This window comes from Podarcis liolepis (assembly GCF_965112155.1).
Source record: "Podarcis liolepis genome assembly, chromosome: 2".
Lineage (NCBI taxonomy): Eukaryota > Metazoa > Chordata > Lepidosauria > Squamata > Lacertidae > Podarcis > Podarcis liolepis.
This window is the reverse complement of record NC_139555.1, coordinates 5674170-5697200: the sequence shown is the minus strand read 5'-3', so window position 1 is coordinate 5697200 and position 23031 is coordinate 5674170. Positions and strand designations below refer to the sequence as shown.

General features: G+C 49.8%; 2 protein-coding genes across 3 annotated transcripts in view; both read right to left on the bottom strand.

Annotated features, from left to right (window-relative positions):
- The window catches only part of ADCY6 (adenylate cyclase 6), a 934310-nt gene that overhangs the window by 791281 nt on the left and 119998 nt on the right, over nucleotides 1–23031 (bottom strand). The gene's annotated exons all lie outside the window — the stretch shown is intronic.
- Nucleotides 1–23031, bottom strand: part of NCKAP5L (NCK associated protein 5 like) — a 47349-nt gene that overhangs the window by 3806 nt on the left and 20512 nt on the right. For both annotated transcript variants that reach the window (XM_083484423.1, XM_083484424.1), the window contains exons 2-11: nucleotides 18796–18865; nucleotides 15910–16116; nucleotides 13848–13916; nucleotides 13658–13696; nucleotides 13250–13363; nucleotides 11091–11204; nucleotides 7727–9840; nucleotides 4950–5112; nucleotides 2963–3041; nucleotides 1591–1911 (exon numbers count right to left, since the gene is read on the bottom strand). In XM_083484423.1, coding sequence (XP_083340549.1) covers nucleotides 1591–1911; nucleotides 2963–3041; nucleotides 4950–5112; nucleotides 7727–9840; nucleotides 11091–11204; nucleotides 13250–13363; nucleotides 13658–13696; nucleotides 13848–13916; nucleotides 15910–16011 — 3115 coding nt within the window. In that variant the 5' untranslated portion in view covers nucleotides 16012–16116; nucleotides 18796–18865. The remainder of the gene's footprint in view (nucleotides 1–1590; nucleotides 1912–2962; nucleotides 3042–4949; nucleotides 5113–7726; nucleotides 9841–11090; nucleotides 11205–13249; nucleotides 13364–13657; nucleotides 13697–13847; nucleotides 13917–15909; nucleotides 16117–18795; nucleotides 18866–23031) is intronic.

Genomic DNA, 23031 nt, shown 5'->3' with positions numbered 1-23031 from the left:
AAAGAGGTCCCCGACCTCGTTTGAAGCAAGCGGCTGCGGAGAGAAGGGATCTCCCCGCAGCCGCTTGCTTCAAAAGAGGTCCGGGACCTCTTTTGAAGCAAGCGGCTGCGGGGAGAAGCGCAGCCGCTTGCTTCAAAAGAGGTCCGGGGGCAGCGGGAGCGCTTCCCGCTGCCCCCGGACCTCTTTTGAAGCAAGGGGCGGTGGGGAGAAGCGATCTCCCCGTGCTCCGAAGCCGGGCGGGGGGGTGGGAACACCTGCCCCAGCCACCCCGCTTCGGAACGCTGCTCCGAAGTGGGGTGGGGGGGGCGGGAGCACCTGCCCCAGCCGCCGGGCTCCGTAGCGCTGCTGCGAAGCCGGGCGGGGGGTGGGAACACCTGCCCCAGCCACCCCGCTTCGGAACGCTGCTTCGAAGCGGGGTGGGGGGCGGGAGCACCTGCCCCAGCCGCCGGGCTTCGTAGCGCTGCTGCGAAGCCGGGCGGGGGGTGGGAACACCTGCCCCAGCCACCCCGTTTCAGAACGCTGCTCCGAAGCGGGGTGGGGGGGGGCGGGAGCACCTGCCCCAGCCGCCGGGCTTCGTAGCGCTGCTGCGAAGCCGGGCGGGGGGTGGGAACACCTGCCCCAGCCACCCCGCTTCGGAACGCTGCTTCGAAGCGGGGTGGGGGGCGGGAGCACCTGCCCCAGCCGCCGGGCTTCGTAGCGCTGCTGCGAAGCCGGGCCGGGGGGGGTGGGAACACCTTCTGAAGGCGGGCGGGGGGCGAAAGTCTTTGTCCCCCCTGCCTGCCTTCCCAGGGGCTTTTAAATCGCCCCGGACAGCGGAGAAGTCCTCCGCTGTCCGGGGCGATTTTAAAATGCCGCCCGCCAGCATTTTAAGATCGCCCGGACAGCGGAGAAGTCCTCCGCTGTCCCAGGGTTTTTTAAAATGCTGGGGGTGAGAAGAAAAGCCCTTGTTCCCCCCCCCCCAGCCTTCAGAAGAGGTCTGGGGACAGACTGTCCCTGGACCTGGTCTGAAGGCGGTTTCCCTAGGAACGCATTAATTGATTTTCAATGCATTCCTATGGGAAACCCTGCATCGCAAGACGAAAAAACCGCAAGACGAAGAGATTTGCGGAACGAATTAATTTCGTCTTGCGAGGCACCACTGTATCGAAGGCTTTTCGCCAAAGCCAGACTAAACATCTTTCCATAAAACATATTTTGTTGAATTGTGCAAAATATGAGCAAGCCAGGGCTGAACTGATACTACCCTTGCTGGTACCTTTCCCAGGAAAATCAGAGGCTCACTATGTCAGGTTCCTATTGGAAGACCGGACAAATGCTAGAACATTAGCAGTGGCAAGGTTTTTATCTGTGGTTGCAAGAACAAATGATCCCTATATTCTGAACAAAATTCTTGTTTAACCTGGAGGTAGGCTGTATGAATTGTGTATTGCTTTGTAACGATTTGTTGGGTCTCTGGACCGTAATAAAGATTGATGATGAAAAGAAAAAAATCTCAAAGCTGTTTACAAGACATTAAAACATCAAATAAAACAATTCAGAATTAACGGTTGTCCCCCTTCCGTTGCTCACCACCTTCTGGACGATACCAACCTCCTGGGCAGCGATCCCTGCGATCCCGGTGCCTGGGGGGTGGCTCAGCGCTGGCTAAGACGCCGTGGAAAGCTGGCATGCTTTGGTGCTTGCTGGGGCCCAGCAGGTCCTCTGCGCTGGGCACCTCCCTCTCCAGCGTCCGGGCCTTGCGGGGAACCCGGGTGACGGGCGGAGGGCCCCTGGCCGGGAAAGGGCCGGCAGACGGAGGGTCGGGTCGGGGCCTTGGTTTAGGCACGCTCTTGCAGGGCATCCCGATGCAGTAGTCCGGCGGCGGAAAGGTGCCGATGCCACTGTCCAGAGTCCGAGTCAGGGAGCTGCACACTGTGGACCACGGGCAGGGGCAAGAGGTGGAGTCAGAATCCACATCAAAGGATCCCCTTTCATTCTGACCCTTTCTACTCCAAACAGCTTATATATTGAAGGCTCCAGGCTGCAAGTTTGATCCCCGAATGGGACATAGGGTGCCTTTCCAATTCTACAATTCTATGATTCTGCAAATCTTAGTTTAAGGTCTCCCTTAAAAAAGATAGGAGTTCCTGAAACCTCCCCTCCCGTCTTCTCCCCTCTCCAGCATTCTTGAGCCAACCGTTTGTCTGCTTCGGACCTCATAGATCTTCCTTTCTGCTAGAATTAGCCATAAAATCCCGGGAACACATATTCCAACCGCATTCAAACCAACAGTTATCATCTGTTTTAACGCAGCCTTGATTCAGTGCTATTCCCTTCTTAAATCAGAATTAGAAGCAAGCAGGAATACTTCCTCTCTGAAATTCATTTTTTTTAAAAAAAACAAAATTAAACCACTTTTCATCACAAATCCAAAGCCTAATATACATTTTTAAAAGTTAAGCTCCGAATATAAGAACTAGATTTGTGGGGGCACAATTCTATTAACAGTAGGCTCAAATCTACAAAGCAGATTTTCTCATGGGAAAGTTACTGGAGACAGGCCCACCAGATCTCCCGCAGGAAGGTTTCTCTTCGGCACAGAGAAGACATTAATTTCCACTCTAGGAAGCAATTCTTTATGCCAGTTATTTCCTGTGTACAGATGGAGCACAATTCATGGAAGCCTGCAAAGAATTATGGGAATACCCTCAAAAGGCCTCCACTGAGCTTGATTCTCCTTGTGTAAAAAAAGGGGGGGCTATATTACACATTAAAGAAGAATGCAATCATTACAGAAAGTGGGTCCTATAATGAGAGTGTATTCTCTCATTCGCAGTGCCCATCCTGAATGGCTCTTCTCCCTCCCCAGTCCACCTTGCTTAGCTAAAAGCAGCACAGAATAGCAGTCTGTGTGCACCTTCCAATGAAGGTGCCCACCTGCCACACTATGTCCCCTCCGCCAGCGACATCCCATAAAGCTCACCTGCAAAGTGCTGGGAGGTCACGGACTCAGCCAGGCTGTCATCGGACCGGATCTCCTCTTGCAAAGTTGCATCACGAAGCTAGAGGGAAACAGGGAGATGATGCTGGTGAGCGGGACTCAGATACTCAGGCGTAGGTGTGGAGGGGGGCGTAATCCTCCCCTGTCCCGGCCACGGCGGAAAGGGCACCCAACATTTAAGCCTCAAATAAACCAGGGCAGCGTTGTAGCTTTAAAGCCTAAACGTGCTTTCTTGAGGAAGCCCTCCGGCACTTTGACTTGCTCTCAATAATTTGGAGTGAAACTGTTTGCAGCGCAAAGAGCTTTCCGCTTTGCCTGCACCTTGGAAAACGCAGCTCTTGTGTCAACCCCTCGCCGCTTGGGGGGGGGGAGGAGAGGAGGAGGTAGGGCACAGAATGACGCTGATGTCACAAGAAGGCTCTTTTTAATAAGTAATAATAATAATAATAATAATAATAATAATAATAATAATAATAATTTATATCCCGCCCATCTGGCTGGGTTTCCCCAGCCACCCTGGGTAGCTTCCAACCGAATATTAAAAACCATACAGCATCAGACATTAAAAACTTCCCTAAACAGGGCCGCCTTCAGTTGTCTTTTAAATGTAAAATAGTTGTTTATTTCCTTGACATCTGAAGGGAGGGTGTTCCACAGGGCGGGGGCCACTACCGAGAAGGCCCTCTGCCTGGTTCCCTGTAACCTCACTTCTCACACCGAGGGAACCGCCAGATGGCCCTTGGAGCTGGACCTCAGTGTCTGGGCAGAACGATGGGGGTGGAGACGCTCCTTCAGGTATACTGGACCAAAGCACTTTAGGGCTTTAAAGGTCAACACCAACACTTTGAATTGTGCTCAGAATCGTACTGGGAGCCAATGTAGGGCTTTCAAGACCAGTGTTATGTGGTCTCGGCGGCCGCCCCCAGTCACCAGTCTAGCTGCCACATTCTGGACTAGTTGTAGTTTCTGGGTCACCTTCAAAGGTAGCCCCACGTAGAGCGCATTGCAGTAGTCCAAGCGGGAGATAACTAGAGCATGCACCGCTCTGGTGAGACAGTCTGCGGGCAGGTAGGGTCTCAGCCTGCGTACCAGGTGGAGCTGGTAGACAGCTGCCCTGGATACAAAGAATCCAAAATGACTCCCAGGCTGCGCACCTGGTCCTTCAGGAGCACAGTTACCCCAATCAGGACCAGGGAGTCCTCCACACCAGCCCACCTCCTGTCCCCCAAGAACAGTACTTCTGTCTTGTCAGGATTCAACCTCAATTCATTAGCCGCCATCCATCCTCCAACCGCCTCCAGGCACTCGCCTGGAGGACTGTACATTTTGATGGCATCTGCCACGGTGCAGAAGTAGCTCATTAAAAAACAATAATAATATAATAATAATAATTTATTATTTGTACCCCGCTCATCTGGCTGGGTTTCCCCAGCCACTCTGGGCGGCTTCCATAGAAACCAAAAAAACCTAAAATATCATACATTAAAAACTTCCCTGAACAGGGCTGCCTTAAGATGTCTTCTGAATGTCAGGTAGTTGTTTATCGTTTTGACATCTGCTGGGAGGGCGTTCCACAGGGCGGGCGCCACTACCGAAGAAGGCCCTCTGCCTGGTTCCCTGTAGCTTTGCTTCTCGCAATGAGGGAACCGCCAGAAGGCCCTCGGAACTGGACCTCAACAAGACAGAGGCAGCCTTGAGTCTGAAGGGGGAATGCAGCCTTTACAGCCACAGCTGTCTCTGTAGCAGTGACTCTCAAGTAAACCTCATGTGCAAAGAGAGTGGAATAGCCATGCCGCTTGGGGTTGGTATCGCTCCAGCGGTGGCTGGGCAGGAGTGGTGGGCTCTGCTTGTCCTCAGTTCCTGGCCCTGCCCCTGGAGAGGGCACCTGCACGCACCCGCCCCAGGCGGCACGGAGACTCGCTCCGCCACCGCCAGGACAGGAGGACTCTGGGAGTCACGACTGGCTCACCTTGGCAGGGGCTTCCTGGCAGGCATGGAGATGGCCAACGATGCCATTGCGTGGAGGCCGGATGAGGCGGGTATCTTTGGCATCATGGAGGCCTCTCTGCAGGCCCTGCAGCTCATTCTTCTGCTCCAGGTGAGTCTCAAACGGCGCCTCTTTGCCATCCACCCTGCCACAGAGCAGGTGAGAGGGGAGAAAGATGAAGGCCGGCCCCATATTCTCCCTGAAGCACCTCATTTCCCTGAGCCCCTGCACGCCAGAAATGCCTGTCTCCTTGAGAGAGTTCTATAGCCCAGCAAAACACACCAGGGTCTCGTTTGCCCTGTTTTTTATACCTGCTTTTCCACCCAAGATTTGAAATCAAAATTTCAGAGACCTCACTGCATACACGGCCAGACTAGTTTCCCCCAGGAACAGCCTCTTCTGCCGTTAACCCTCCACTTTTCAACGGGGCTGCCTAGAAAGCGTGGCTATATCACACAAATGTGGAAATTGGAATTTGGTTCAGTTTTTAAAAATAAATACGAAGAAGCAAGTTTCTGGCCCTTGAGACTGCAAGAGAGGATTGGAGGTCATAGAATCTTAGAATCATAGAGTTGGAAGAGACCACAAGGGCCATCGAGTCCAACCCCCTGCCAAGCAGGAAACACCATCAGAACACTCCTGACATATGGTTGTCAAGCCTCTGCTTAAAGACCTCCAAAGTAGGAGACTCCACCACACTCCTTGGCAGCAAATTCCACTGTCGAATGTTGCCTTGTGCGCCATCAGAACCTAGGGGGAAAGCTGGGCATGGATTGCAGTTATGCTGCACACCGTAACAGCTCTCAGATCCAGAAATTAAATGAAATATGCAGTAATGCAAATCTGTCCTTTCCTCAAAGTCAGGTCACAGAAGGTTTGGTACAGAACATTTGAATACCTTTGTACAGATTTTGCACAGGTAGAGATTTTTAATACATTAGAATCAATAGTCCTGTGTTCTCAGCCAGCCACATAAATTTTTCATAAAATAGCAAGAGTTCTGCTGGATCAGACCAGAGGTGGGTATCCTGTCTCCCCAAAGTGGCCAATCAGATGCCCATGAAAAATCCACAAGTGGCACGTGCTGTTCTTTCCCAGTGAGTGCATTTGTGCATCTAGGTGACCTCTCATCCTGGAGGTGACTTGTAGCCATCATAGCTAGTAAACACCAACTGCCTTTCCGTCTACAAATCTTTCTAATCCCCCTTTAAACTGGTGGCCATCAGCACCTCTTAGAGCAGCACATTCCACTTTAACATTGCACTGCCATTTGTTTGTCCTAAACCTTCCAACATTCAACTTCACTGGATGACTCCAGGTCCCAGAATTACGACAGGGATGGAAACCTCTCTATCCAACTTCTCCACACCATGCATAATTGAGTCCTTTTTTCCAAATTAAAAAGTCCCAAATGAATTAACTTTTCCTTATAAGGAGGCTGCTCCAGCATCCTGAATGTCCTTTTATGTACCTTTTCCAGCTCCACACTGTCTTTTTTTGAGATGCAGCAATAAGGACTGTACACAGTATTCCATGCATGAAGACATTACTATATTGGGAGTTTTGTTTTCAGCTCCATTCCTAATGATCAGCAGCTGCACCCTGAGTCGACGTCTTCCTCAGGCTGTAAACCACAACTCCCAAGATCCCTTTCCTCGTGAGTCACTGCCAGTTTAGACTCCCACAAACAGATATGTGAAGTTCGAATGTTTTGCATCACTTTACACTTACAGGCAACCCCCAATCTGTGGGTGGGGTGCACTCAGGGTCATTGTGTATGCTGGCAGTGTGCAGAAGCCCATCACACCCCTATTGCATCCTCTTCCAGGTCCAAAAATGGCCAACGTGTGCACAATTCTTTGAACAAGTGCAAAACAGGTTGCCTGTACTTTCAACCTCAGCTGCCATTAAATTTTGAGAGATAACTCAGGAGTTTTTTGCAATTCCTTTTTATTTCTACCACTCTGAACAACTGGGCGTCATCAGCACACCTGAGCACCTCACTGCTCACCCCCAACTCTTAGGTAATTTAGGAACGAGACAAAAAGCACCAGTCCCCATACAGATCCTTGGGGGATCCCAAGAAACACCATTTGCTGTGAATGGTAGGTGGGCAGTGTGTTGCTGCCCCCTTGTCTAGCCTGCAGGCTTACCACAGGCACCTGGCTGGCCAATGTGAAAAAAGGATGCTAAACTAGATTTACCTTTGCCCTGACCCAGCACGTTCTTCCTATGTTCTTCTCCAACTTCTTACATCCCTCCACTAAGAGTAACTGTCCTGCTCTTGGCATCCTGTTCTTTTAACTAGTTATCCCAAAAACAGATTCTACCTCAGGAAGTGGTATGCTTTCTTTCGCTGGAAGTATTTAAGCAGAAGCTAAGCAGTTGTCTACCAGGGATATTTTAGTTGCATTGTGCACTGCAGATCCTGCACTGAGCAGGACCCTGGACTAAATGACTGCTAAGGTCCCTTCAAAGTCTATGAATCTATGAAAAAAGGACCTTCTCTCCTAACCCATCACTGATCGGTTTACTCAGAAGCCATGGGGGAGGCTTTGACAAAAGGTTTTCAAAAGCCCAAGTATACCGTGATTACCAGATCACCTCTATCCCCATGCTGACTGGCACTCTCAAGAACTCTAAGAAGCTTGTGAGACAGCAGTTACTTTTGCAGAAGCCATGCTGATTCTTCCTCAGCAAGACTCATTCTTCGATGCGGATAACTCTCACAGGAACCGGGCTTCAGCTGCGTCACCTACCTGTTGAGCAGCTGCTGCATGAAGTTCTCCGCAGTCACCTCCTGATACATCAGCGTCAGCTGACTGTGGCCGGTGTCGCAGGCGTGGGGCCGGGGCTTGTCCAAGGCCAACCCATTGATGTAGGCCTTCTCTTCCTCCAGGGCTTTGCGCAGGTCCTCCGCCTTCTCCATGAGTTTGGAAATGTTCAGGCTCTCCGCCTCCAGCCTGCGGGAGACCATCTTGCCCTCCTTGACTTTGGAGGCCTCAGGCCTGCGGCTGAGGGCAGGGAGCTTGCTCTTGCGCAGCCCAAACCAGCTGGCCAGGCCGCTAGAGTTCTTCTGCTTCGCCTCCCCTGCTGCCGCCCCTCCTTTGTGCCTGCGCAAAACGTTCTCCTCGATACCTTTCATCACCTTCTCCTCAATGCTGGCTGGAGGCCCAGCTTTGTTGCCCTTGACCGAGTCCAGGCAAGGCGGGTTCTTGCGCCCGACGCTGGTGGGCGTCTTGGCCGGTGCCTGGCACGGCTTGGGCTCCGGGGCGGAGGCCTTGGTTGGGGATTTGGACGGCAACTTTGTTGGGCTCCCATGAGGACTCTTGGTGTTCTTCCCTGGCGGTGGGGGCTTGGGAGGGTTCCTTGCTCCTGGAGTTCCCAACAAGCGGCTCTTGGAGACGTGGTGTTCAGGGTCACTGCCACGGGAGCCGACCGAGTGGGAGGAGTAGCACCGAGGGGCCGGTTCGCCGCCATGGCAAGGCTCGTGGTGCTTGAGGCTGCTGCTTCCGGTGCCCAGCCTGGGGTGAGCCTCAGCAAAGCCCTCGGTGCGCTCACAGAGACGGGCCGGGGCCCTCCCTTTCTCAAAGCCTGGCGCCTCCTTGCCCTCCGCTCCCTTCAGCCTCCCCAGCACAGTAAGCCGTTCTTTGAAGGGCATGTTGGCTGCCTCAGGCGCCCGCTTGCTCGGCCCGTTTGCCACCTTCTTGCAGCCTTCGGAGGCTCGGCGAGCGAGTGGCGGAGAGTGCCTGCTCTCAGGGCCCGGCTTTTCCCGGCCCCCGGCAAAGGGGCAGGGCTCGAGCGAGACGTCGCTGGGCGGCACGGCACGGAGGGGTGCCGAGCGGCACGCGGGCGGGAGTGCGTCGGGGACATCCAGCTTGGCGTCTCGGGGGGAGTGGGCATGAGGGCTGATGGCGCTGCTGAGGGACAGCTCTAAGACATTCTCGTACTCGTGGGGCTTGTGGAAGCCAAAGGGGTCAGGAGAGGTTGGCGTGACTTTGGGGGGCACCGGAACCAGGTGCCGGGCAGCCTTGGGAGAAGGGTGCCCCCCAGCAATGCTGGAGTCGCTGGGGAAGGGACTGTCCGGGGAGCCCTTGCGGCTGGGCGTCGGGGAGTGGTACACCTCGTAGGTGTTGCTGCGACAAGGGATTTTGGAGCTGCGGGTCAGCTGGGGGCTGAGGCGGAGGGCAGCGGGGCTGGGAGGGGGTGGCATCTTGAGCAACTTGAGCACCTTGGAGGGGGAGGGGATGGGTGGGCCTGGGCGGGACTTGTCCTTGCCCTCGCTTGGTGCCAAGACCCCAAGGTAAGTCGGCTCCCTGCAAGCCGAGGGCGGCCCCAAGGCCTCCAGGCAACTGACCGCCTGGATGTTCTTGTAGCTGCCCAGCTGCCCCTCCGGGGCTTCCACCAAGCCGGGCCCATTGGGCTCCCCATTGAGCAGAGCGCTGTCGCCTGCCTCCCTCAGGACGTGGTGCAGGTAAGTCTCCATGTCGCCCAAGTCCAGTTTGTGCTCAGCCAGAGCACTCAGCAGCACCTGCCCGGGGTGTCCTTTCTCTGGGGGGTCGCCTTCGCCAGCCTCGTCCGAGGAGGAGGAGGAGCTGCCCTCTCCTTTCGGAGGAGGCTGCCTAGGGACCCCTTCCCCCTGCGCCAGCAGCAGGCAGGGCCAGGCTTCGGCCGTCACCCCTTCTGGAGAGCCCCCCTGCCCAGGGGGAGGGGAAGGCCAGCAGGGGGAGGGGAAGGCCAGCAGGGGGTCCATCTCCTCCAGCGAGCGAAGCACCTCCAGGATCTGGGCCTTCTTGCGCAGGAACGGGGACAGGGCTTCCAAGGACTGGGGGTTGGGCCCTGGAGTGCCAGCACACTGCTCCTCAGAAATGACCTATGGGGAGTCGGAAAGGGGGGAGGCAACGTGTAAAAACCTCTAGATCATACACACAAACACACACAGTATACATGTTCCAACGATTAAATCATGGCTTAATATGTCAGGATACTCACAAGCTTCCCACCTCTACACGCAGCCCCTTTGCTCCTCCCTTTGCACAAGCAAGGAGACAAGTCAGGAAGTCTCAGCTGCCCAGAGTCCCCTTAGGCCCAAAGCAGGAAAAATGTGGTCAATGGCTTCCAAGCAAAGCAGGATTTGGAGGCCACCTTTAAACCATGGCTTCGCATCCTGGCTTGTTTGGGAGCCTTCAAACCACAGTTTCCTGGTTCAAATGCCATGGGAAGCTATGGCTAACCCAGTTACTAACCTGTTTTCCTATTTGGAAAGGGATGCACACAGGTGCCTGATGCTCACGCATATCCTGGCTTGTTTGGTTATCCAAGCCAGTCATTATCTCTGCCTGCATCCCATACTCTGCTGCCCAAGAACCTTTCACCTGGAGATGCCAGCGACTGAACTGGTGGCCTTCTGCACAACCAAAGCAAGTGTTCCCCTACCGCTCTACGGTCCCTTCCCATGCAAAGAACATTTCCAGCTCATGCCACAGCTCCTCCATTGCAGCATAAATTCAGCAAAAAAATCTGGAGGAAGCTTGAGCTATACAGAGACCATAAGGGGGAAATGGTGTCTGTGGTGGGGCTGGAATGCTTGACCAGGCAGCTTTTTAGCCCTTACCTCCAAAGCCCAATCTTGCATTTGCCGCCTTGCAGGCATATCTGAAAGCCTCAGCTTGCCCCCAGTTTTTGATGCCACCTGGGAATGACAACCCCCCCCCAAGCCTACCAACTGGAACAGTCTCTCACCTGTTAACAGGTGCTTCTACCCAAAGTATCCCCCAGATGGAAAAAGACCAGCATTCTAATTTTGGGTCCACCTCAGATAATCTCTTCTTCTTCTTCCCTGGGAAACTGGGCCGCGTCCAAAATTCCCATGATTCAGTGCGAGCCGTCGAGCCTGGCACCTTGAGATGTCAGCTGCATCTAAGGTACAGACAGTGCCGAGCCGCACAGCAAAGCAGCAATTAATGGCTCTGGGCCCCGTTCCAGGAAGCAAACACCTTCAGTCTCTAAGTTGCGGTGAAACAGGGATGCGACGGGAAGAGTACTTGGGGGGGGGCTGGGTGCTGCAGAGGCAGAAAAGACCCTCACAGGTAATCCAGGGCAGGGGTGCTTTGCAGAACATACCTCTCTCTGCAAGATGCAGTGTCCCAAGGGCAATGAAGCGGGGAGCTTCTCCACCGTGCCTGGCTGGGAGATGGACGATGGATCCGAGAGCAAGGAAGTGGGATGGGCTGGGAGCTGGGGATAGAAGGAGCACCGTGAAGGGCAAAGGCGCTGCAGCGAGGGAGGAACTGCCACTCTAAACAGCCTCAGTAGAACGGCATGGCAGGCATCCGATACACACAGGCTCACAACCTCCTTCACACAGACACTCAGAGGGAAAACCACTCCCCACAAGGTGCGTTTCCACTCTGCTTTGGTTAAAGCTAAGTTAAACTGTTTTTAAATTGCTATGACACGCCCTAGGGCATTATGGTGAAGGGAAGGGAGTACAGTGGTGCCTCGCAAGACGAAAAGAATCCGTTCTGTGATTCTCTTCGTATAGCAGTTTTTTCGTCTTGCGAAGCAAGCCCATTGACGGATTAGCGGATTAGCGCTATTAGCGCTATTAGCGGCTTATCGGTTTATCGGATAAGCTGATAAGCGGCTTAGCGGCTTAGAAAAAGGGGGGGGAGGGAAAAAACCCCGCAGGAACTTGCAAGACATTTTCGTCTTGCGAAGCAAGCCCATAGGAGATTCGTTTTGTGAAGCACCTCCAAAACAGAAAACTCTTTCGTCTAGCGAGTTTTCCGTCTTGCGAGGCATTCGTCTTGCGGGCCACCACTGTATAAAAAAACACCCAAAAAACGCGAATAGATTCCACCCTCAATGGTCTTATGGGGCTTTTAAGATGATGTTGCGTACACCTGGCTTGCTTTAAGGTGCATTCCTGAATTCCAAAAGGTGAAATGGCAAAGCAGCCAGCTGAGCAAGGCTGAAAAGGCCACTGGCAAGTACTGAGTGGCATGAATTACCGTATTTTTCGCTCTATAAGATGCACCAGACCACAAGACGCACCTAGTTTTTGGAGGAGGAAAACGAGAGAAAAAATATTCTGAATCTCAGAAGCCAGAACAGCAAGAGAGATCGCTGTGCAGTGAAAGCAGCAATCCCTCTTGCTGTTCTGGCTTCTGGGATAGCTGCGCAGCCTGCATTCGCTCCATAAGATGCACACACGTTTCCCCTTACTTTTTAGGAGGGAAAAAGTGAGTCTTATAGAGCAGAAAATACGGTACTCAAGGGAACAATAAGAACAGCCTGTTGGATCAGGCCAAAGGCCCTTCTAGCCAGCATCCTGATCTCATAGTGGCCAGCTGGGGGAAACCCCGTAGGGTAAAGCTCATGAGATTCCATTAAGATCCCACTTTCATTCACCCACTGATGCTGCCCCTTCAGACTCCTTCTGCAGTCTCTCCCCACCCACCCAGGCTTCTTATCAGCACAATTGTCACTGGTCAGTCCCAAGAAGCCACTCTGGTTGTCTTCTAACTCAACTGTAGCTGAAAGAGTGATGCCGGAAGGCAGCCCATGTCCCTTCACCGCCAACCCCAGGAAATCCAAGATGCACTAAGACATGGTGGGTTGTAGGCTGAGATGCACCACGTGAGTAAGATGTACGAAGGGGCACCATTAGGAGGACCAGACTATACATTACATAGAAACACGTGCAATATAACCATCACCCCATGGCTGTTGATTCTATGCAAAGCAGTCTAAAACCCAAAGGACAGTGGGGATGAAAAGCAACACAGGTTTCTAAAAAATAAAAATACCTAAAAATAAAGATGGGAGGGATTTAACCTTGTTCTAAGCAGATCACTCTGTCTGCGCAAGCATTTCTGTGGCCTGATTGAATGGTCCAAACCTCTCCTCCCTGCCCCCATGTGCTGGCCTGGGGGTTTTTCTACACACACCCCAGTCTGATTTTGAGGCGGATATTGGGGAGAAGCACCATTGTGCTAGCAAGTAGTCTTTGTGTGAGATTCCACAGCCAGGGCTACTTAGCTGAATATACTTTGTCCTATTTTCGGTGTGGGATCTGCTCTTCCAAGGAAACAGTTTGAAGCATGCCAGAAAAAGAGCCATTTCTGGTTTTATGATTCTAAAGCTTCCATCACACACAACCAAGAAGCTTCCTGTTTGTGCATCCATGCAGAGAGCAAGGCTGAGTGCCTGAGAAGAAAAAGTGGGGTGGGGGAGAGAGAGAGACAGAGAGAGACAGAGAGAGAGAAGAATGGACCCACCTGGGAGAGAGAGACAGAGGTCAGCTTCTGGTGGAAGAGATCACTCAGGGCCTGGTTTTGTCGCTCAAGGTCAAAGACCCGCTTTTTCAGCTTGATGCATTCTTCACGAAGGTCCTGAGGAAAGAGAAGGATCAGTGGGCTTCAACCTCTAAGTTGGTGTTTGGGAGACAGCTTCACCCCCACCCCCCACATCCTGCCATCCCACCCCCCACCCCACAGGCACATCCTTCAATGAATCAGCTAATAAAGCAGAATGATGTCTGGAAGATCCAGTGTAAATCTATCGCTGATGCACTATTATGGTGTCAATGGCAAGTTGCACAATGCACCTGCAAAAACAAGCAAACGTTCTTGGGGGAAACCCTAAATTGTTTGCAACATGGGATTTGCACAAGGTAAGAGACTCACCTTTTGGTTTAACAGCGCCTGCACAACATGATTTGCTACCTGCAGAACAGTAAAAAACAGGTAAGAGGAGGAAACTCTTAAGGACCCTGAAACAGGCTGTAGTCGTCGTTCCCTCCCCCCCCCCCCCAAAAAAAAAGGAAAAGGGAAGGGAAAGGCCCTCTTGGAAAATGAGAAGGGAAGGCAGCTGTACCTCATCAAGGCAGCGTTCGTACGTCTCTCGCTGGTTCTCATTGGCTTGTGCCAAAGCCAAATTCTCTGCCTGGGAATATAATCAGACAAGAGGTGAGCAAAAGGGCCCAGAATCCCAGCTTTCCTCTCTAGGAAGAAATGGAAGCAAAGAACATCTCGTTTCCCCAACAAATGAAACTGATTTGTTAAAATGTTACATGGGGGGGGGGGGAATACGAGAGAGAGACATTGCACACACCTTTGTAAATCAACAAAATCTTTAATAAATAATAATAAAAAACGGCAAAGACTGTTAAAATATTCCATTCCACCTTAAGGAACAGGCATGATTGTTGTGTCACATGTCTGTTTACATTCCAGCACAGCTTGCTGGGAACTTCTGTTTGTGTATAGCTTTTGCTTAAGCTGCTTGCTTTTGGACACGAAGGAGATCGGACATGTCTTCCTTTTGTCCTGCTGTACGCTGAATAAACTGCTTGTAAATATGCTAAAAACAAAAACAAAACTCGTTTCCCTTTCCTGCTCTCCTTTAGCTCCCTTGCCCTACAGGGAAGGTTTTACACTGCAGCATGGCAAGACCAAGGCTTAAGCCCAGGCCTCTATGGTGCAGTGTTGGCCAGCGATGTGGATGGTTTTAAAAAAGGATTAGACCATTTTGTGGCAGCTAAGGCTCTCAATGGCTACTAGCCACAATGGCTGTTCTACCCTCAGTGCTGAAGGCAGAGGTATGCCTCTGAAGACCAGTTGCTAGGAGGAGAGCGCTGGTACACTCCTGCCCTGCTTGTGGGATTCCCATAGGGGCACAGGGTTGGCCACTGTGAGAACAAGACGCTGGACAGATGGACCTTTGGCCTGATCCACCAGTGATCTTCTTGCATACTTAAGAACACAGAAGGGTCAAAAAAGCAACAGCTTCAGTACGCAGGCAGCCTTCAGAAACAAGAGCAGTGAGTCCTTCCACTATATCAGCTTGTTGCCCACTGTCCCATAAGTGGACCCACATCACAAAGGGCTCCTACACACTGGAAGGAGGCAGAAGAAGAGCTACGCATGGCTCTACTCGCTTGCTCAAGTCACCTGCAAGCCTGCCCCTGCACTCTCTGGGCACGCTGGGGTCTAAATTCCACCAGAGTGATCTTTTGACGCTTGGGAGAAGATGCTTCTGCCTCAAAGCCAGGGGACAGGACCTGTTCCATTTTTGCCGTACAAAAATATGCCAGTAAAGGCAAGTCAAAGTTTCCTTTTTTTTAAATGGCCAGTGTTACATGACTAAATGAACAAAATAAATGACCATGCGTCTCCAGAGATTGTGGAACACAGCACTAGCAGACCCATCTAGCACCATCCAGAAGTGGTTGGACTCCAACTCCCATCAGCCCCAACCAGTACAGCCAATGGTCAGGCATATGGGAGTTGTTGTCTATCAACCTCTTGAAGGCACCACATTGACTAACCCTAGTTTAACTCAATCCAGATCCTGGCTGGGGGGGGGGGGTTGCTGACACAGGAAAACTTTGTAGAAATTTTGTTTCCCTTCATAACCTTTCATAAACGGAGGTAAGTGAACAGACCACCAAATGTTATTCCTGTCTGGAATGTGATGTACTAATGAGCCTAGTTTTGTACAAAAAGTACAGTTCAGTTGTGAAACAAGGCAGGTTCATTATCCCAATTGATTCCCACCCCACTTTGTTAACTGCTATGAAAGAATATTTACAATAAAATGTATTGTTATAAAAAAAACAGATTCACAGTAGCTGTTTTGTATGTAGGTTTTTGTGAGCCTACTCCAACCTCCTTCCCTGGAAGCCTGCCCCCTTCCCCAGCAAAAGAGAAATCTTAAATCTAACCTTCCAGTGACTGGCAGAAGCCTCAGAGGGCCAATGAGGCATCCGTGGGTCCAGAGAAGCTCCCCAGACAAGTGAAACAGATGCTATTTTGGTCCCTCGCCAAAGGAAAAACCACCCCACTCACAAAAAGTGGGGGATTCTTAGGGTCTTAAGCCATTACCTCTGTCACTCCTTGTGCCTAAACTCTTCTGGGGAGTAAATTAAAGAACGTACCTCCAGCTCCCGGAGCCTCTGAATCAGTTCCTGGGTTGTCATGGGCTCACTGCTGCCTCCTTCTGGCTTCATCTCTCCCTGTAGCTTGGCTTCAGACATCATTTCCTTTGGACAGAAAGGGCAGAGACCTCTCTCCCCAGGGGCAGCAGACTGCTGAAGTGCCAATAACCATGCTCCTTGCCACAGACAGAGGAGCGCCAGCAAATCCTGGGGAGGGCGGAAGAGGGTGAAAAACCATCAGCAAGAAGCCACTCTTACAATTACAATTAATCCAGAATGCGGCAGCTAGACTGGTGACTGGGAGCGGCTGCCGAGACCTACATTGGCTCCCAGTACGTTTCCAAGCACAATTCAAAGTGTTGGTGCTGACCTTTAAAGCCCTAAACGGCCTCGGCCCAGTATACCTGAAGGAGCGTCTCCACCCCCATCGTTCTGCCCGGACACTGAGGTCTAGCGCCGAGGGCCTTCTGGCGGTTCCCTCCCTGTGAGAAGCAAAGCTACAGGGAACCAGGCAGAGAGCCTTCTCGGTGGTGGCTCCCGCCCTGTGGAACGCCCTCCCGTCAGATGTCAAAGGAACAAACAATATCTGACTTTTAGAAGACATCTGAAGGCAGCCCTGTTTAGGGAAGTTTTTTTAATGACTGATGTTTTAATGTATTTTTAATCTCCTGCTGGAAGCTGCCCAGAGTGGCTGGGGAAACCCAGCCAGATGGGCGGAGTATAAGTAATAAATTTATTATTATTATTATTATTATTATTATTATTATTACTACTACTACTACTACTACAGAAATGGCATTTGGTGATGAAAGCAAGGCTGCAAGCTTTTCTTTCCCCTTTCAGAGCTGGACAGGCGCAACAAGTGCATCTCGCATGGTGGGGGAAGCTGCTTCTGTTGGGTTTCTGCCTGTGGCAATGCTGGCAAAGACACAGAGTTTCTGTTGTGCGGCTGTTATTGAGGGGCAGAGCAGAAGGTAGCAGATCTGTTCAGACTGTAACTACGGTTCAGCCTGGCCTTCTTAAGAGCTCAGCTTTGTGCATAGTGTCCCAAGCAGGCAGCTCACAGCCTGCCCTAAATGGCCAGATCTCTCCTCCCAACCCAGCGTCTTCAGATTCAGGTGCAGGGAGAGTTGCACAGTCTTCTCCCTGCGCATGACTTCAGGAAGTAAGAACTGGGGAAAGACCCCAGTTCCAGCAGACAGACAAGGGCCTGGTCCCTGCTTAACACGAAGCCCAACCATGGCTTAGCATAAATGCATGAGCATGCAGACTCCAGCAGCGCAGAGAACTCAGCCGCTTTGCTCTTTCTCTGGTCCCAACGTGAACTAAGCTGTGGTTTGGGCTTTGCATGTTGTCTACACCTGGGCTTGCGGTTTCTTTCCACCAGACAATCCACAAGGTGTAAGCAAACACTACAGCTCATGGTTTGCCGGGTCTGGAATGAGACAAGCCACAAGCCCAGGTTTGGATAACATGGCTTAGCTCACAGCAGCACAGGAGCAGGAACAAAGCAATCACAATCTCCTCTGTGGCACAATTCGCTCTAAGCCACAGTTTGGCTTAGCGTTAAGTACAACCGAGCCATTATGACCCATTTTATTCGGCTGGGAATGTGGTGTTGTCAAGCTTCCTCTGAATGACTATTAAGCCGTTTCTCCAATATTGATTTTCCCCCTCTTTTTTTTGCATTTCTCCATTTTCTACAATTCAAAAATAATAATAAAGCTACACTGAACTGGAATGTATCTTCTGGACTAAAGAGGCAGAGTTCTGGCGTAGAGCACATACTTCACCTAGTGCCTTTCTCATTGAATAAATCTTGGGTGTCAAGTCTTTGCCAGAGACTTTGATGGGCTGCTGTCAATCAAAGGAGATTGTACTGGGCCCAGCAGACTAATGGTCTGCCTCAGAGTAAGGCCGCTTCACAGGTTCTTAGCACCACCTGGGAGAGAAAAATCAGTCTCAAGCTGGTGCTGCCTTTACACCAGAGGTGGGGGAAGCTGTGACCTTTCAGAGGTTGTTGGACTCCCAACTCCCACCAGTCCCAGCCAAGGAGATAGAGCCCAACAACACACAGCTTAGTTGGTAGAGCATGAAACTCTTAATCTTGGGGTCGTGGGCTCATGCCCCACATTGGGCAAAAGATTCCTGAATTGCAAGGACTTGGGCGAGATGACTCTATATTTCTATGATTCTAACTTCGGGATGCGGGTGGCACTGTGGGTTAAACCACAGAGCCTAGGACTTGCCGATCAGAAGGTTGGCGGTTCGAATCCCCGCGACGGGGTGAGCTCCCGTTGCTCGGTCCCTGCTCCTGCCCACCTAGCAGTTCGAAAGCACGTCAAAGTGCAAGTAGATAAGTAGGTACCGCTCCGGCGGGAAGGTAAACGGTGTTTCCGTGCGCTGCTACGGTTCGCCAGAAGCGGCTTAGTCATGGTGGCCACATGACCTGGAAGCTGTCTGCGGACAAACACCGGCTCCCTTGGCCTATAGAGCGAGATGAGCGCGCAAACCCAGAGTCGTCCACGACTGGACCTAATGGTCAGGGGTCCCTTTACCTTTAACTTTGGAGGGCCACCGCTTCCAACATAGGAGTCGGCATACAAGGCATGTAAGGTTTAACCCTGTGTCTCAGTGCCTGAAATATCAACCTGTGCAAGCTGTTTAAGATCCGCCCAAATGCAAGCCCACGAGGGTCAAATGAAACCCATCACCTCGGGTGGCAGACTTCAGCGGAAGGCAGATCTGACCACAAGCAAACGCTCCCTAATGGAATGGGTCTCACGATCATTCATTCTCCGGGGAAGTGGGAGTGCTTCAGTCTGGATTTTGCACCTCAGACACCAAAAGTATCTTTGGCTGACCACGTGTCCGTCGGTCTTTTACCTTTCTCAAAGGACCCAGAGGTAGACACTGTGGATAACTGGATCTCCAGGCCTTCCTTAGTCGCTCCTACCTGAAAGAGAAGAGAAGCCAAATAGATTGGGTTACTGCCTGAGGCAGACCTGGAAGCGGCAGCTAGTGTAAAAGGCAGCAGATCAACTGCTCACTGGGGAGAAAAATCGCCATCACATCATGCCACTGCTTGAAGGAATTGCTTTGGCTGCTGATTAGCTACCAGGCTAGGGTCAAGGTTGTAGTACTGGTGTACAAAGCCCTACACAGCCTGGGACCAGGACACCCAAAGGATTGCCTTACCCCCTACATACCCAGCCGATTGCTGTGTTCCGCAGGAGGACTGGGCCTGTACTGTGCTGCCACTTACCCAGCGGAACTCACTCCCGCTGCATATCAGACAGTTGCCTTTTCTATTGGTTTTTTGGCACCTGCCAAAGATGTTCCTCTTTCAACAAGCCTTCAGAAATCTTTATCCCAGTGGATATGAACTTATTTCATGGATGTGTTGTAGTTTTAAACTGCTTTTATATTTTTAGGGTTGGTTTTTAAAAATTGTTTTTATACACATTTGTTTTTAACATATATGTTTCATTTATGTCATTATAGTGTAAATCACTTTGAGATGTCTGATAGGAAGAGATTCAAAAATCAATGAAGGGATTAACTAACAGATTTACAAAAAACAATATATGCCACCCTCCCCCCTAGAAATTTTGTGGTGTGTTTTAAACCAGGACTAGGGAGCCTGTAGCCCTCCAGTCACTGGTGGACTCTAAAACGATGGAGTTGTGGTGGTCAGACCATTCCCAGAGAGTCATCCATTCCCTTTCCTTGCTCTATCTAGAGCAATTCAAGAGTGACTTTGAGCCACAATAGCCAACTTATAAGCCCACTCAACAATTTTGATCTATCTGCAGATCTGGCATTTTACAAGTGCCACATAATGTTCTTTCCACACTTCCAAGGAATCAGCCGTTCCGTATGGCAGCCCCTGCACTACGGAACTCCCTGTTCATTGAAATTAGGCAGGCACCTTCGCTGTACTGTTTTGAGAGCCAGCTAAGAACTTTTTTGTTTCAGCAAGCCTATCCAGGCATGTACATTTTGACATGCATTTTAGTAAGTTGTTTTATTTTATAATTTGCATTTAAATTGATTTGATTTTAAATAATTTGATTTTATTTTTCAAAATTTCAGGCTAGCTTGTTTTTAGTATCTGATTTATCGGTACACTGTACATTTTATGCAACCCACTTTCAGGTTTTGACAAGAGCAGTATATAAATTCTGTTAAATAAATCAAAACACAAAAAAAGGGAATAGAGGCATATCAGACACTCAAGAGAGGAAGTGGAAGGGGCAGACAGCTACAGAGAGGTATTTTTAATGCAGGGACCTCTCCACATGCCCCCCCCCCCATAACTTCCTCTTGGCCATTCTCCACTCCAGTGGTAATTTCACATTTACAAAGTGCAAAAAAGGTCCGCCCGCCCACCCCTTTGAGTTTTATATATGTATTTATTTATTTAGAAGTATTTATGTGCCACTTAACGTTTCAAAAATCTTGAAGCAGTGTAGAGTCTTAAAAAAAGCAAGCAATAAGGCTGAAAGAAGATAACCTAAAACCAGCAAAACAGCAGTATAAAAACACATAAAAGCAAATAAAATAGACACTCGCACTCAAAGGATTCAAACACACAAAACGGGGCCTGATTCTTGTGGGTCAGGAAATGCCTGAGTTTTTAAAAGGCAAGCCTTTGTAAGGTATCTGAAGTATCTGATGGTTGCTGCTTCACGTACACCAGAGGAGAAGGGAGCAGGGGCAACAGCAGAAAAATGCCCTGGGGTATTCGGTATTCTGAGAATTTCTCCAGGTGATTCAAGCGACCCTACAGGGGCAGGTGCTTTTTCAGGTAGTGGGTCATCCTAGTCAAACCCCTTGCAGGTCTGTATATGTTATAACAAGACCTTGAACATGCCCTGGTAGCTGATGTCCAGATTTTATTTACTTGACAAGACTTACATCTCATTTAATCAACAAAAAAACCTCTAATCGGTTTAGATAAAACAAGATTGCTTCCACACCACCACCCAAAGGATAAATTCATGAAGGACTTGTCTATCAGTTTCATCCCCCATCATCAGGTCCAGTTGGCAAGCTTCCCCAGGGCATATGTTAAAGAGGCAGAATCCTGGACAAGGTAGAGCTGTGGTCTGATTCAGAGGATGTCCCCAAGAATGTCCTCCACAGCAGGGATGAGGAAGCTGTGGTCCTCTGAAAGCGCTTGAACTCCAACTTCCATCAGCCCCAACCAGAACGGCCAAGGGGCAGAGATGGCGGAAGCTGTAACCCAACAGTAAGTGGAGGGTCAGATCCTTCATCCCTCTCTACAGACACAGGATGTGGTTCGTGTGTCCGCAAGGCTCCCTAACAGTCAAGAGCAGTGCAGGAAGAAACAGTGCAGCAAATCTCACCTACTCCACCATCTTCAACCTACTCCACTATGGCCTATTCCAATTGGCAGCAGCTCTGTGGGATCTCGGGGAAGGTGGTCTTTCACAGCCCGGCTATCTGAGCTCCCTTAAGAAGCAGCGAGCCTAAGAACTAAGTTCTATTGCCACCACCAGTGTATAACTTTCTTAACCCCATCAGTTGGGTGTCTGGACTGGTTCTAGTACATGTTGTGGTTGTGGTGGTTTTAATTTAAAAAATCAAATCCTTCTCTTCTTTCATGAAGCTCAGAGTAGCAGACCTCACCCCCAGTTGTTAATCGGCCCAAATTCATCCAGTGAGCTGTATGGTTGAGCAGAGATCTGAACCCAGGACTCTAAACCCATTTAACATTCTAAACCCAACACTTCAGCTGCTACACACACTCTTGTGAGTGATCTACTCCTTGTTGTCATGAGGGGTTCACACACACACACACACACACACAGAGAGAGAGAGAGAGAGAGAGAGAGAGAGAGAGAGAAAGAAAGAAAGAAAGAAAGAAAGAAAGAAAGAAAGAAAGAAAGAAAAAAGAAAGAAAGAATTATATTTTAATCTGGAGGGGAGAAATGTGTCAACATTGTAATCAGAGAAGGGTAGGAAAGCAGAAATTCTAGTTTTCTTTTTACAGAATATAATGCATACAATGCTCACAGATTAAATATAAACATATATGAATAATTGTGTGTATATATAATCTTCAAAAATTACCTTGTTCTATCAATCATGGCCATTTAGACTAACACAGTATCATTGCTATTATAATAAACATCTAATGTATTATATTACATTGTACTATACTAGTTTATGAATTAATTTTAATCTCTCTTTAGTATTTCTTAATATTCTGACATTCAACATTTCAAATTTCTTATGTTACACATCCTAGCAGAAAGAAGCTTCAGAAATCTGGATTGTACTGCTGCTTCTGATAATTCATAAAAACATTATTGTTTAAACAAACCTACCCAGATTATTAGAAAGCTGAGGTAATTTTAACCTGCTTTAGTATTTTAACTTTGTATGTTTTAAAGTATGGTTATAATTCCCCTCCCCTCAATTTTATTGTTTTATATTTTTGTTAACTGCTTTGAGGGTTGGTTTTTTTAACAATCAAGTGGTATATACATCTTATAAAATAAATAAAACAAATAAATAATAAAAAGGGACCATGATCTCTCAAACCATTCCTCTTCCAACTTCTAGCTTTAATTGCAGCTCCAGCAAGCAAGTGGAAGTCTGGTGGATACACATGGCAAGAAAACCAAAAGCCAACCTAGCACTTCATAAAAATACACAATACAGTATACACGGGTGTGTGGGTGTGTGTATTCAGCTCTGCCCATATACTCTTCCAGTTTGCCCAGGCTGCATTACGCAAAAACCCTCCCTGCCTCCAATCAGATGGGAACTACCAAAGGTTTACCCAGTCTTGAAGGAAAGACTGCATGTTCTCAGAGATCTTCAACCTTGGTTTTGGAGATCTTCAACCTTTCTGGGCTATAGATCCATTTGTGGACCCAATTCTTAACATACCTCTCTCTTTCTCTATGTATATGTGTGTGTGTATTTATACAGTGTTGATGGTGCACTCACCAGCCAAAGAGAAATGCTAAGATTACTATTTCATGCATTTCAGGACTAAGTCCTGCTAAAAAAAAATCCCAGTTCTAGCTCACAATTAACCCTTGAGCAGCCAAAAGCTCTGGGTTCCATTCCTCAGTTCTGGCAAAG